At 36.4% G+C, this 16,031-nt stretch overlaps 1 protein-coding gene across 2 annotated transcripts in view; it reads right to left on the minus strand.

Annotated features, from left to right (window-relative positions):
• Window positions 1-159: 159 nt before the first annotated feature.
• LPIN2 (lipin 2) overlaps window positions 160-16,031 on the minus strand; it is a 43,029-nt gene continuing 27,157 nt past the window's right edge. For both annotated transcript variants that reach the window (XM_063395904.1, XM_063395894.1), the window contains exons 6-20: window positions 15,582-15,705; window positions 14,635-14,956; window positions 14,294-14,393; window positions 13,312-13,499; window positions 12,028-12,121; window positions 11,615-11,684; window positions 11,424-11,513; window positions 10,626-10,708; window positions 9,357-9,501; window positions 8,483-8,631; window positions 7,933-8,019; window positions 6,431-6,583; window positions 5,343-5,457; window positions 4,548-4,651; window positions 160-4,236 (exon numbers count right to left, since the gene is read on the minus strand). In XM_063395904.1, coding sequence (XP_063251974.1) covers window positions 4,092-4,236; window positions 4,548-4,651; window positions 5,343-5,457; window positions 6,431-6,583; window positions 7,933-8,019; window positions 8,483-8,631; window positions 9,357-9,501; window positions 10,626-10,708; window positions 11,424-11,513; window positions 11,615-11,684; window positions 12,028-12,121; window positions 13,312-13,499; window positions 14,294-14,393; window positions 14,635-14,956; window positions 15,582-15,705 — 1,969 coding nt within the window. In that variant the 3' untranslated portion in view covers window positions 160-4,091. The remainder of the gene's footprint in view (window positions 4,237-4,547; window positions 4,652-5,342; window positions 5,458-6,430; window positions 6,584-7,932; window positions 8,020-8,482; window positions 8,632-9,356; window positions 9,502-10,625; window positions 10,709-11,423; window positions 11,514-11,614; window positions 11,685-12,027; window positions 12,122-13,311; window positions 13,500-14,293; window positions 14,394-14,634; window positions 14,957-15,581; window positions 15,706-16,031) is intronic.

Here is a 16,031-nt window from a genome sequence, read left to right on the forward strand (position 1 = left end):
TGAAAAAAAGTAAATCAAGCATGAAAGAAAGCATATGTACTGTAGTCCTCAGAAGATCAACTTGAATTCTATGTTAAGCCTAAATATAATTTTAATAGCCCCGCATTTAGTCATTCAGCAGTACAATAAAGGAATTACCAAGCACAAAATAAAGAGAAATTTCACTTTAAGTCTGTTTTTATTGTGATAACATTGTTCAGAACACCAATAAACATTGCACTGAAGTGTGGGTTGCTGTACCCAAGACAGTCCAGTCTTAACAGAAACCACTGTATTGGTATGATCACAGATTTGACATTTTAAACACACTACCTTATTAGTGATTGGGTTGCTTAACAATCAAGTATTCCGCATCTTCAAGATAAAAAATGAAACAAATAACTGAAGAGAGTTTTCCCACCCTCAAAATAAACCAACATTTTAACTTTCATCTGGAAGTAATTAACACTCTAAAGAAGTCCCAAACAATTCCTTTCTATTTAGCAAATTTTAACTCTGGAAACTAAAATTTCTTCAGGCAAAAGTGACACTTTAAAGGCATCTCAAATTCTCTATCTGTGATGTTCCATTAGGAATTTGCTTTACAGTCATTCAAACAACTCATTCATATGACAGCATTTTCTAGAAGACTTTCATGAAATATTAACATGAAATCTCATCTCTTTTGCATTTACCATAAATGGATTCAGAATTGGCTTCAGAAGTTCCATAATGGAGTTGACACAAGTGTTAAAACTTTTCCAGTTGAACAGAAAAAAAAAAATTGTTTTGGAAGGCATATACTGAATGACAGAAAGTTAAGAAGACATGAGCCAGGATTGCACATGCATTTGTATACCGTTGGGAATGAAAGCCCAATCTTTTGAAGTACAAACATGCTTGGTACAGTAAACAATAAAAAACATTAAATCCAGAAAAGCATACCCTTAAAACTGCTGATCTTTAAATCATTATAGAAACGGGTAATGTCCGAGTCACTAACGAGTTTTGGATTGCAATGTTCCTTATTTACTCCCAGACAGGTGTCATTGACTCAGCCTTTGAGGGGGTCCAACACTAAGAGGATCTGCATCTTCAACAACACAGTCTCAACAGGGGCGTGGTGTGCCCACAGCCAGGCACACTTAGAAGTTCCTCTTTCACAGAAAGAATGATGTAGCTTGCGCTAATTTTACATCGGTATAGCACAACTTGTTCTCAAACATTAGTTTCAGGCCACTTCTCTCCACTAAGGTAACAAAGGACAGGCTAATGCATAATTATTTCCCCCCCTGCACATTAATATTGCGGCACAAGCCCACAGTTTGATAGCAAAGAGATGTCTGCTCTAGAGTCAGTAAAGTGCCCAGCAGCCCCAAGAACACAGGCCCCATTTTCTGTCCCTAAACGGGGTTCACAAACAATCTAAAAAGCTTCAAATACAAGCCAGAGTTAGAAAAAACAAGCCCCCTGCCCTACTCACATCAGAAAGACTCAACAACATTTACATTTTATCAAAAAACAAGTATCAAACTGTAGCTGTTACAGAGAAAAAAAAATCGATTTTTTAAATTAAACAACCTTTTGGACACTCCTACAATGCAAAGTGACAAAGTGACATGTTAGCAGAATGAGGAGCTCTCAACACAACTCATACAACCCCTATTTTCATACCAGCTGGAAGTATATGTACTTGGAGATATACCTGATACTATTTTTCCACGCTTCTCATTTACTCAAGTCCCCACCTTGATCCACAGCTTATCTTTACAACAGTCTGAAAAGTTGAAGGGAATTGAAGGAAAAAAGACAAACACAAACAAGTGAAAAAAGAATATTAACCAAAAAAGACACAGCCAAACCATGGTAACAATCTGTCCCATGTGGGAACTCATCATGGTTTCATGAAGTGCTTTCATTTTTAGAAAAGCTGTGTAATACCAGGGCTACCAAGAGTAGATTTAAGCATGGTAGAGCAAATTTTGACATCCACAAAAAGACTGTTTCAGGAAAAGCTGCTTCACTCCCTTTATGCAAAATAGAATCTTTAGATAGAATATTTCATCTCATAATTAAAATACTTTATTATGCTGGATTCTTATTTATTCATTTTAAAGTATTTAAGTGACTTAAAAGCTCAAATCACATTGATATTCAAAGCACTTGGTGATCATGAAAATTTTAGTTACTAATGAAATCTATGGGATAAAAGGTAAGAAAAGGGAAAAAACCCACAAGCAATGATATTTGCAAGCTTTTGACATTGAAAAAAACACAAGAAAAAAAGCAGTAAAATATCCTTTGAGTTAAATCCTGTGATAGCCACTTAAACACTGAGTAGACTGGTGACCAAGAATCACAGAAATTATTGTTCTCACAGTACAAAAATGAGGATGCCTTTCAATTCACTGACATGCACAACACACCGTGACAGGTAAGTATCTTTTTTTATCCCACTCTCCTTCTTCTGCTCTGAAAGAGATTCCAGGTTGATTTTGCTTGCCTCCACTCTTTATCCAGTGTTTTATAAATACAGGAATACATTAGAATTTTATAATGTGGGAAAAAAGTAATTTCATTTATATAATGATTTCAAAATGCCACCCCCAGTAGTTCACCAATTGTCCAGAGTTAGCTGGTGTTACATCAGAACTGTGGAGAAAAAAATACTCCTGGAGGGGCATAAAATCCTCTAAATGTATGCTTTTGCAGGTAGTAAAACCGAGTGAACCGGTGTTTACATGATGTTTAAATGACTGTAGTCCTTAAGCCCTTTGGGCTGGTGGAATGATACATTCTCACCATAGTTCTGTCCAAAAGAAGTTAAATGCACTAATTCAGCTTTAAAAGCAGCCACCTTTGCCTTCAAGTACTTTTGGAGAAAGAACAATTAGCTGCTTTTATAGCTGATAAACACCAGAACTGGAATGTAATTTGTTCACAGGCTCTGACTGGAACCTGAGGAATGACCAGCATGATTTTTGTGAATAACCCAAAACTTAAAAAAAAAAAAAAAGGTTGTATTCTGCTCTACAGCATTTAACCATTCTCACAGCTGGAATCTGACTATTGAGTTGCATTTTCTTCCAGCTACTGAAAACCTGCAATACAGAACTCTGGAAAGACCTGCAGTAGACAATTAAAAAATTAAATACATAATTTTTTTTAGTATTACAATTCCCTGAATATAATCTATACATACATTTTACTGGCCTACACAGCATACACACATGTACACACTATCTCTGTGCTGAAAAAGGAAATAAAAATGCCAGTTCTCCAACTCTTACAGAAATGTTCCCAGATTTTTCTTGATGAAAATTTAACATGACCCAGCACAGCCTGGAAATAACAAAAGCCATACAAGTGTCTGAAGACAACTTTCATTTTCACAAACTCATGAAATAAACATTGTGTGTAAAAAAAAAAAGGTAATAAGCAGAATTAGTTTGAGTGTGATTTGTACAAGCCCAGTCTTACACATGTAACAAAAGGCATATTTACATTTAAAGAGGAATTTCATGTCTTCAGAATCTGGCAGGCTAGTAAGGTCTGTACATTTTCTGTATTCTAGCTGAGAAAGAGCACAGTGGTCTTAGGCTCTGGCTCCTTTCAAAAATGGCCTAAATGCCCATCTGAACATTTAACCATGTTTTTCATTAATAGGTCTGACATTCTATTTGGCAGTTTCCATACGCTTTTTGGCTTCATTTTAGAAAATATACTTAAGACAACTTAAAAAGAATAATCTATGTTTACAATAAGGTCTGTATTGATGAAAATGCAAAGTCATAGTTTATCTCAGCATTTAGTTGCCCTGAAGCACTTGGGTACCATGACCATCAACAACAGGCCAATCTCAAGTGCCTTAGAACAGGTATAAAATAACAAGCAATAAACAAACAAACACAAAAATCCACACATCCTCCCACAAAAAATAGCCAGTAGCTTTGCATTTTCTTTGTTTCAAACCAATGAAATTAAAGTGATTTCTTTAGTAAGACTTACGGTACCAATATATAAATTAGCATCCTCATTAATAAAGTTCTTCACATTTAAACTGAAGTTGAGTAGCTCAATATGAAATTCCATCTCCTGCTGAGAAGTACTTTTCAGGCCAGGTCATCCATGTTAAGGTCAGGAAGAGGCTCTCTCCAGTAGCAAAAAGAGCTGAATTCTGGGCATGGAAATGCAGAACTCTGTTCTTTATTTATCAATGGGAACACATATTCCACAAGCTCACTCAGTCTGTAATACCTGTATTAAATAAAAAGAAAGACCATTATTTAATAGTCTAGTTATTGTTCAGCTGTAGCCAAATGTAGCTTTAGAAGTCTAGACCAGAAAGTTCCAGTCAAATAAGGTCCCATCACCGCAGAAGCGATTTTCAACTTTATTTTGCCAATTTTGATTTTGAAAAGTTTCACTCAAGTATTGAAAGCTGTAAGTCCCTGGCAAATTTGGTTTTGCATGTCATATGTAAAAGGAGAACACAGTCAAAAATGCAATTATTTTATAATCCCATTTCTAAACACTGTTTTTAGCTGAAATAACAAAAATGGTCTTACGAGGATTTGTTTCCCTTAGTCTGTTCTTGGATCAGTTCACCCTTTGGATTCACAGTAAATATTCTGCAGTCTGGAACTCCCACTTGCAAGTAGGCATATACATCCTGCAAAAGCACCAACACAAGTACATGCCTCAACATTTCCTTACTGAATGTGATAACAAGCAATTTCTCAAAGGAATGAGAAAAGCTGATCCAAAAAGGTTACAGTAAAATTACCGATTAAAAAAAAGTCCCCAAACAACACTAAAAAAAAAAAACCCCACCCCCAAAACAGACACACGTACACTATAACAAAATACTCCCCCTTCCCCCAAACACTTAATTCCTGTGCCCAAGCCTAGGACCACAAACATGCACAAAGTCTACACCATACAGCATCACTCCCTGTGACAATATTCTTCTGACAATACCCCTTTTTCTCTCACTCAATTAGAGAAGCACTGAGCTGTAGAGAAAATACAGGAACTGGAAAACTGGAAAAGGGATTTAAGACTGGAAAGCACGAAATTAACACCCTTAGGTCACAAAGCAGTCAAAAATACTTTAAAATAATTTGGAAAGGTGGCACATAAAATTCTGAGAACATTAATGCATCTTTGCCACCTTTCTCAAATAAGCAGTTGTAGCAACTTTTATTTAAGGTATCTGCATGTGGCTTTTCCCGATCAAACCCAAAAAAGCAGCAGTGTACCACTTCCATATCCAAATTTTCATAAACACAAAAAGAAAATCCTGTTTGTTTTGCTTCTCAAGTACATGCATTTTAACCCTTCAGTTAGAAAGAGGCACTTACATTGGGCCTGTTTCCAAAAGCAGCATAGAAAGGCTGTTTACTGGGAGCAAACAAATTCTTGATATCATTCAAACATTCGATTTTGAACTTTTCAGGCTTCTTTTCTATCACTTCCCTAAAATAAAATTTCAACAGTCAAATTCTAAATCATGATTTGATAGAAGGTATCCTCTATGCATACATACAGTGCTACTTAGCTCTCCAAGAACAATACAAGAAACAATCCAACATACCCTCTTTTCCAACACCTACAGTAAAAAAAAAGGTGAATACTGTGCATAGGCCAAGTGTAAATGGGAATGGAATTCCCAGCTGAGTGAACTGCTTTTTTGTAGCTGACTATCTGAATCAGAAGATCTAATCAAGTACACAGAAGTGTACTTGTTACAACTCCTGTCTCTGTTAAAAGTGCATGAAGCCCATGACATTAATGGAAGTTGCTGTCTCATTGTATCTGTACCAAAATAAAAAACAAATGAGCAATAAAACCCCAACAAAATCTAAATAAACAAATCCCCCTCCACAAATAACCAACCCCAACACTTGTCCATTATTAGCTCCTCCCATCAAGAACAGGTAGACTATGGCTGGTCCAAAAGACCAACTGAGTTGAACCATGCCTAAACTTTAAACTTTTTTTTAGCTGTATATGGAGCAATCTCAGCACCACAAGATCATTTCACAAGACAGTCTACATTCCTCAGATTTTTTCTTTTCTCTCTACCTTCTGTAGTAGCACTGCACTGCAAACCTTGCTTGATATGCTTGAAAAAGAAAAATGTACTGATATAAACAGAACCCAAGAGTCATTGGTCATGGACCAGATGAATAAAGAGAAGGGAAAATGAGCTCCTCTTGGACTGATATGTTGTGTTTTGTAGCCACTTCTAACATGCCCACAGGAACAGAAGTATACAAGTGGAATTCAGACAAAACAGAGTTTTTAAATGATCACTGAAGAGACATCAAGTCTCAGTAGCAAATACAGTCCAGAGTGGAACGTTTCATCACAGCTGTAATACCAAATATTTTTAATCTCTTTCTCTGAAATGGGGAGGGAACTGATATAAGAAATCCCACAAGCTTACCTATGAAAGGCAGAAAACAAACTGCTGGGGGACAACATGAGGGGGCCCCTGGGGAGAATTGTTCCTTTGTCATTCACCCAGTGCAGGTATCCTCTGGTGATATCTGCCATCCCAATGGCACGGGCGGAACAGTACAGGAACTTGTAGCCATTTCTAGAAAGTAAATTACCAGCTTTGTTCACATTCCTGCTGAAGTTTCTTTGCAAAGATAAGTACACAATTACAGCAATGTCCAGAGGCACCAGTTTAGCTATTGAATTGCTGCAGAGCTCTGCACACAGACAAGGAGAAGACTTCTCTATTGTTATAAGAATCTGCAAGGCATGTAGTAGTTTAAATATATGACAATCAAATCTGAGAAACAGGAAGTGCAAACAGAAAAGGGATGGTAAAACTCAGAGGACACAATTAGATGGACTAGACTGCGTAGTACCACACTGTTTTTCTAAGCACCACACTGGTTTTATTCAGCTTCTTTCAGCCCAGCTATAGGATGACAGCAATTATTAAAATTATCTGCATCACACAATAATGGGTGCCAGATCTCCTGTCTTTTTCAGGTTGTTGGCAGAATTTGCAGTGCAGAGTGAACGATGGATAACAACAAGCATTCATTAAGCCTCTAAATTCTTCCTGTAGACTTTGTATGTTCATCTGTTACACAGATTTGTATACAGTAACTGCATGCACAAAAGGCTTGAGTGTTTATGTGCGTTTTCAAAGACTTGATTCAATTTGGCAAATAACTCCAAAACTATTATGCACTGAATAAACAAAAAAACCCACCCCAAGCCACCCAAACAAAACAGTAATATTCATGTTATCTCCCATGAATCAAAAGGGGCCACATGAAAGCCAACAATAAATTATAAGACCCCAAATATTTTGGTGGAAAGAAACACTACTAAAAAACAAAGACAAAAGATGATTATTTTAATTTAATTCTGAAGTCTCTAACAGTTGATCATCCTGAGTTAACAAGTATTATTTCTGTCATCACAGTGGTTTTGAAAAAAGTCGTTCCAGAACATATAGCCATATAACCTATGGAGCAATGACCCGGTTGAAAGCAAACCCATTAAACCAGAAAACACTTATGCGTTGGAAGGACACTAATTAGTTTTAAATTTATGCCATATATTTCTGAAAGGCTTAGTGACCAACCTGAGTTGGTGGAAACAGACATGCATGCTTGAGAAATGATTTCTATTACGGTTCTCCTTTGTATTCATGAAAATATTACATACAGTTTTTAAAAGCTAAAATGCAGAACAAAATGTCTGAGAAGGGAGCTAGTAAAAGTGGTGGCTTGCATTCCTGTAAGAGTTTATATCTGTGGGAAGAACTTAGTTTCATTTGTGTATGACAAAAGTTGCTCACTCCCCAGCATTTTGACCAGTACATTTTAATAAACTGCATAATTTTTAACAACTATCCAATTACTTATACATTAATTCCCATATTCCAGAAAATCCTAGCTGTTTCATAGATGGCCTACTCACTCATTTATGGAATGATAAAGTTTTGCAATGCCCTGATGAGTCCAGTCCTTGCCAAACTGAGGGAGGATATGTCCCAAAGCATCAGACCTAAAACAAGAATCAAAGATACCTGACACATGGTATATGATTTTTGTTGAAGACAACCATTAATGAACATACAATTTAGAAAGAATATTTACAGAAATATTTCTACACAAGGTCCAACTATTTACAGAGAGAATTAATAAACAGACCAGACAGAGCAATTAGTGGGGTCATTCAATACAAGACAGCTTCCAAGTTAACCTGTGGCTGCTAAACCTGCAGAAGTCTAGTAGAGGGAACAATCACACGGTAAATGTTATCATCTTGGCATTATTCTTTTAAAGTACATTTTCTGGTTTGCTTTAAAGGCAAGTACAAATTAAAACCTAAGCAACATTATTAATGAGCATCCTTTAATAGTTGTCTCAAATAAAGTTTCTTTACTTTGTTTTGAAAAGCAGGACAGGATAAATAAAGCAAGGTAAAAAAAAAAAACCAAAAAACCAAAAACCCCTAAGCCACTTACTTGGTTATTGTTCCATCAATGTCTGATATTATGATTTTATCATTCCAGTTCCAAAGGTATATTGTTCCTGCACAACGACAAGTCCCTTGATACTGGGTTGTAATACTAAACACAACATCATTAGGGCCATCTCTGAGCTTCAACTTTGCCTGTAGAATAAAAATGATTGAAAATGTGAGTGGCCCTCCCTCTAAAACTTTTATGATTTTAGAATCACAAATGAGCTGCACAGAATGGCTCATATACTCTTCCTTGTCTACTTTGATTAACTCATCAAAAAGTGACCCATGGTTCAACACTGGCACAATGGTTTTGCTGTCCAAGCCTGTTGCAGCCCGGGTACATGTGTACGAAAACAACTCTTGTACTGCCTACAAATATTTCACTCTCCACCACTTGAATTCTTGCTACTACAGCAGACTTGTAGCACTATCAAACTGATCTCACAGTTTGCCATAGGATACAACTGTATTTTCTACTCAGTGGATGCTTTCCTCAAAATTCTTCCCTGATGAAAATCATACATTTAGACAGTAGCAGAACTAATTTGTAAATTAAGACCACAGTGAATAAATTGCACACCAATTTAAATGTATGCTATTACACAGATGTGCAGATCTCAGGATATCCAAACTGCAGAAGCAAACAATGACACTTTTCTGGCAACATCTTAATACAGAAATTTGATTATGGAACATCATAAAAAATTGCTATTTTTTCATCCAAACAAATTCTTGAAAAAATACAACATAAAAAAAATCAGAAATTCCCTGCAGTTTCCTCCCTTGCACAAGGATACACTTTAAATTTCTTTTTCAAGAATTTTTTTTAATATTATGAAGCATCCTACACACAAGGCAGGCATGTCACTTACTATTTGGTCTGAAGACAATCTAAGTGACTTCTTATAAGATGTAACATTCCCATGGGGTGGATGCTCTGCTGGGGCAGAATCCATTTTCAGGGATTCCTTCAACTCCTGGGATGCTTCATCACTAGAAGAATCATCCTCTGGAGGCCTAACATGACATCAACCAGAATAAATGTAAGCTACATAAAATCCTTCCTTAACAGAGTAAGATGCTTATGCCAGAGTAATTTCTGCTTATGCTGAGGATTTGCTGCTGCTACCTGATAGCACAGATCAAGGAAGTGCACGGTCTAGTGAATGCCCAGATAAAGCCAGTACAAGCCAGTAGGCAAGGGAGGCTTGGAATGCCAGTACTGGTGGAGCTCTAAACGTGACTGTTACCAGCTGGCTCCACACACGATGGGTTTAGCAAAGACACAGTGTCAGCTGGTCACTAATACTGCATTGATGAACTAGGGAAACTGCAGATGGAAAGGGACACTGGATGGCAGTAGTGCTTTGTTTTTGAAGAAGCTGCCTCAGTTACTATGGCATTTCAGCTGAGGGGGTGTTAGTGGAGGAGCTCACCTTTTAAGGTTATTCACAGACTTACTTTCCTGCTCATTAGAGATTTCAAGATTAAAAGCAGCATTTAGTTTCTCTGAAGTATTAAATCACAATATATTTTGTTCTTTAAGTCTGTAAGACACCAACATTTACAAGTACCTTTGCAAAATTATGCAAGAATATGCATATGCATAGTAAGTACCCTAGAATGGGAGAGTTTTGTGCTAAGCACTGATAGCTGTCTACACAACTTGGGCAACATGTGCACAGTGATTAGTACTATTTTATTGTTTGAATTATTTAATGTTACAAAAATTCCACATGGTTTAAATTATTGATACAATATTAGGCCTTCACAAAAGAAAAAAGTACTACAAAGTGAAACAACATCACTGTATTTACAGAGTAGTGGGCTATTGATAAAGGTTATGTATTTATATGATAAATACATAAAGGCATGTATTTGTTCTGTCAGCTGTTATGATGTAAGAAATAAACACAACAGCATTTAGGAAATAACTGTAGCATATTTGTAGCTTCTACAATGTTTGCCGCCACATTATTTTGCTGAATTGTTTGCTATACACATCTGGTTCCTCTTCAGTAGCTTACAGGAAAATGTTTCTTGCTACAGTACATTACTACTGAACTCTTCATTCAAAAAAGAAAAAAAAAGGAAAAAAGGCACGATTCAGTCCACAGATAATTCTTCAGACAGGAACACACCTACTATTAACTTGCTCTTTTATAGTTGCTGGCAGTTCATTTGCTCTTTGCGTCTCAGTTTTCCCCTCTTTTGCCTCTGGTATCTAAAGCAACATGATAATAAAGAACATATTGACATTTCAAGTATTTTAAACAAATCCAAGTTAAAAAACAGCTACCAAAATAGTACATAAACTATATTAAGTCTCAGAATCACCATTCTACATGATAATTTCTAAAAATTATTGAACAAAAGAATGCTTATGAAGAAATTCTCTATTAAAGCTTTTTCTTATTTCAGGAAACAAAACTCTGTGCCAGAAATTGGGAACTGCTAGTTTAACATAATGAATTTACCATTAAAAGGAGTTGTCAACCTTCAAGCTTATAAATGGCTTTTTTGTGGGGAAGTAAGTTTAGGGGCCATACTCAAGGTTTAGAAAGCTTAATTTAGTCTAAAATGGGGTGTCTTAGCTTAACTAGTATGCAGTGCAGCACCTACTTATTTGTAGGTACATTCCTAAAACATATTGCAGTGACTGAAGAGTAGCTCTGATAACTACTCATGGCTTAGAAGAAAGAATGTTATACTGTGCAACAGGCGGATACAATAAATTCTGTTGAAGCAACTAATAACACCAGACAAGGCTGCAGCATGTGAGGCCAAATAAACAGATGTAGCTACAGCTACTGCAACATTAGCTGGCCATCAGTGACACTGAACTATATAAGCAGTGTTTTGAGGTACTTTTAACAAGTTACATTTTTTCTTCTTTTAACAGCTAAGAGGGGAAAATAATCCCAATAGATCTCAGTCACCTGCTTAGTCATGCCTTCTTTCTTGCGCCAGAACCACCACCTTCCAGACTTCTTTGGCATCTTTTCTTTGACCCAAGACTCAACAGTAGCCTGCAAAATTAGATGTGGTTTTATTTAGCACAGAAAACCAGAGATAATCAGGTGTTACTACATACAAAATTTTCCAGGAAAGTATGCATTTAACTATTTACCTTAGGCAAACTCTTCTGAAAGACCTGCAGACTCAGAATCATCGGAGCAGCCAATGCCCAGTTATAATACCTGTTTTAAAACATGTTATTGGTAAGATATTACAAAATCTGTCTACAGATCAATAAATATCAGCATAAAATCTTGCCCTCATGTTGATGAAAATACATACTTGCTGCCAACCACTAACACTAACATTTTCTGCAAGCAGAGTAATTTTAATATATATAATTCAACATCAGCGGCAATTACAGAAAAAAAATCTCACTTAAGCTAAAGCTAAATTTAATGCAAATCTTTGATTCAAACAGATTCACACACCAACTACAATGGAAGCTGAGAAATGTGCTCACTTCAGAGACCAGATCTGAAATGGGATTTTCTATGACCTAATTACCTGACACAGAGAATTTACCTGTTATAAATCCGTATTACCAAATTAGGATTGTCTATGAGTCCAGGGTTTTCAGCAAATTCATGATAAGTAATGATATGTTCCATGAATTTTTCTGCAATAGAAAGAGACTTTAATTAAAAAGTAATAATATAAAATACCAAGGTGCTTGATTAGTTTATATCTAGGAAAACCCTTTCTGTCATTTCAGAGTCTCTGCTGATCTTGCAGCATCACTGAAGATGTGCTAATTGAGGCCTACCTGTCAAGGGTCCTGTGACTGCCGCCTCCCCACAGAAAAAGCCTTGGACCACTTCAACAGTCACAGTAAAGAGCCTTAAGAAATTAGCAGAGGAAGGATAAGGAGGAACTAATTCAGTTCAAAGGCTGGAGAAATAAAGCCATGCTTGTCTAGGCAAGTTTTCTTCAAAAACTATAATGGCAGGTAAGGGGCCTACATACTACACTGGAAGAGGGGGAAGGATGATGTCAGCTTTTCAAGTTTGAAAAACTACTATTATCACTAACTAGCATTTTCACAACTAGGTTCTATATATGTTTGCAGAAATCCATGATTTAGTGGAAGACCCCTGCAATTAAGACATCCTTTGTTCCAGCCAAATCCAGTATTACTATCATGTTACCACAAGAACAGTCCTGAATCTTTATTAATAAGCACCTAAATTTCACTTAATGTATTAGAGACTGGATGACCATTTAAAAAAGTAATATTAAAACACTGCAATACATGTACATGAAGATTTTATGCTCCTAAAAGCTCCCTCAAAAATACATATACAGCTTCAACAGTAAATAGACTAAAGCATTAGGAGAGAAAAATCAGGTAGTAAAAATCTAGAGGTTAGCAATCATTTAGGATAGAAGTAGAGCAGAAAACAGTCTAACACAAAGGTGTTTTTTATCACTTGAAAAAGAACTGAAAAAGAAGAATTATCAGGCAATTGGAAAGAAGATGATTTGTTAAGATTTACTTAGGACTAAGCAAAGACTGGCAAGCAGAAATCAATGTAGTTGGTCAGATAAATAATATATAGTACAAAAAAGGAGACAGAAAGCTTCTCAAGATATCAAGTGTTTTTGATTAATATGAGGTTCAATTCTGTTATCTCTGCTTGGCAAATGCTTGAGAATTTTACAAAAATGAAAGATTTTCTATCCCCTTTTCCCAATGTGAGCATAGTAATAAGCCAAAGTTTTGTGAGGGGGAAATCAGAGCTTTCAAGACACTTCATTTGTTTAGCTGCCTGAGCCCTATTCCTCTTCATGCTTTAGCCTTTCACATACCTTTAGAAATCTCTCCATTTTCATTGAGACCTCCACAAAGTGACAGTGTAACATCAGGCAAGTCCATAGCAGAGTCAGACATGCACTCTGTACCACTATCAGCAGCAGCACTTCCCACGGATTGGGGTGACTGGGAACCAGAAAGGGTATCTGACTCTGTCCACTGCCTGAAGCCAGGATCAGAATCACTACAGGAAAGTGAAAAGCATTTTACTTGCAAAAAATTACACAGATCTTGGATCACAGAACACACTATATGATTACTCCCACCAAAAAAATCTTGCTTTTGCATTTTTATATCATTTCACAACATAAATTTAAAACCAACCTAACAAAAAATCCAGATACACACACCCACACCAACCCTTCATAATACTGGCAGACTGCTTCCAGTTTTCCTAACACTCCCCTAACTTAGGCAATAATTATATTTCTTGCCTAAATTGGATTTAAATGAAGAAAACATCCTCTGCATTCTACTTCTGCAGAATAATACTGTGCTCCTCAACCTTTATCAGGAAGTTGTAAAATAAGAAAAAGAAAAAAAGGGCACTGCTTTTAGTGTTTTTAGAACACTGTCTGTTGCAAAAAGCAGAATAGAAAAGAAAAATGACATTAAAAAAAAAAACGCATTGTGATTTAAGGCTGAAGTCATTAGTTTGACCCACTGAAAAGTTTACAATATGGCTGAACAAAAATACTGGTACAAAAACAGTTTAAATGTACTCCCCTCTATGTTTGCAGAACATACAGGTTCCACAAAGAGGAAAACTCCCAGTAGTCACTTCCCATGTGATCTTTCAATGTGTTTCTTGTCAAATTAGAGTTTTCACAATGAGGTAAGTACTGAATACTTCACAAAAGCCTAAAAACCTGAAGCCAATTTTTTTATCAGAACTGGCACATAAATAATACATGTAATGACTCAAGTAATGCAACTGCAGAATTACCCCAGATTTACAGCATTTTATTTCAAAATCACCTTTTGGGAAAGTAGAGTGCTGCAACTTCAGGTTCCAAAGCCTTTAGGTCATCCAAGTAAATATCATCAGGGCCTTGATGATGGCTTCGCTTGTGCACCCCTGTTAATTTTAACAGCTAGGATTACTAAGATGAAGTTACCCAGACACGTTGAATACAAACATAGTCATGGAAGATTCAGACTTATTTGTATGATTTTTAAGTTCCAGAGTTTCAGTACAGTTTTAGTCAGATAAAATTTTAAATAGGAAAAACTGAAAAGGCACATTTACACTTTTTCCACTATGACCTCAAGTTTGGTAGATCACACTGAGGGCAAGAATCAAGAGCTTTATTCCACACCTTTCTTTTTTGAAGGAGAGTCAGTTTTTGCTGTTGGTTTTGTTTCTGGTAAAGGATCCATCAATATTCTGGAATGATGATCACCATCCAATGGCAATGGAACTTGTGGTTCTACGATTGCAGAAGCAAGAGAGTCTTTAACATCCATCTGCTTAAGGAGAGGATGAGTTCTTGGCTCAGGTTTCAGTACTGTACAGACAGAATCCTTCACATCATCATCGTCTTCAACTTCATCAGAGCTGAGGATGACCCTAAAATGAGTCTTCTCTGATGGAGTAATGGTAGCTGTTCTGCAATGTTCCAGTTTTTCCTTCTTACTTATCTGAAAAACAAAAGTCTATTCAATCCTTTCATTTCACCTGTTTATTTTATTCCATTCTAAACATTAAATCTGTACTCATGGTACAAGTTCTCATCACACAAGGAAACCAGAAAATAACTTAAAGTGTTGTAGCTACATAAAACATGTCTTACCATATTAGCAAAGTTCCCTGCAAAAGAATTTTCACAAGAGCTTAATTACAAGTTCAGTGAAGAAACTGGCACAGAGGAAGTGCTGACTTGACCAAACCACAGCAAGGAAAAAGCCAAAGTGTGGATTTATCAGCTCTGTTAGATACCAAATTTACTCTTATCAAGGCTACAGTTCCTCTGGAATGAAATAGAACGTACTCTACAATAATGAAAATTAATTTCTTAAGCTGCTTCCTTCAGGTTCTGACTAAAAATTCAAAAATTTCAGACTTCACTGCTAGATTTTCTGGGATTACTTTGCCGAGAAGCTTTTGAACTCAAAAAAGCTGACTCTCCTTGCCTGCCACAAGGGGCTGCTACTTCCCCATTTCAGCCGTATCTGAACAACAGCAGCAGATTTCCAATCCTCTCCTAGGACAGCCTTAAATATACCAAAACTCAGTTACAAAATTAGAGACAATAAAGATGTTTACCTTGGTTGACTCTGGGAATCCTCCCCATGTCCATTCCATGTGAGATTCAGATCTGAGCAAGCTCTCAGCAGGCTTAACTTCTAGTTCTGAATCACTTTTAGGGCAGACTTGCTCAGAGAAAGGGCTACAAAATCAATAAGAATAAAAAAAAAAGAAAAAGAAAAAAGAAAGCCAGTGTTTAAAATGCATTAATGCATTTTTGTGCAGCTACTGTTGGTAGAGTTTTCAACAGCTTAACAGAGCTTCAATTATTTGGCAACATGGCAAGAAGCCCAGCAGGGTTTTCAAACGGTGAGAAATTAGGTTAAAACCAAAATCACATTAAAGACATTAAAGGACTTACATAGTGACCACACTAAATAGATTCCTCCACTGCATCTGCAGTGCAGGAATAGTTCTCCCTTCAGCCCATGTTCCATTTCTCAAATAAAAGAAGAACAAATAGAAAGT

Source organism: Prinia subflava, chromosome 1 (genome assembly GCF_021018805.1).
Source record: "Prinia subflava isolate CZ2003 ecotype Zambia chromosome 1, Cam_Psub_1.2, whole genome shotgun sequence".
In the NCBI taxonomy this organism is placed as follows: Eukaryota; Metazoa; Chordata; class Aves; order Passeriformes; family Cisticolidae; genus Prinia; species Prinia subflava.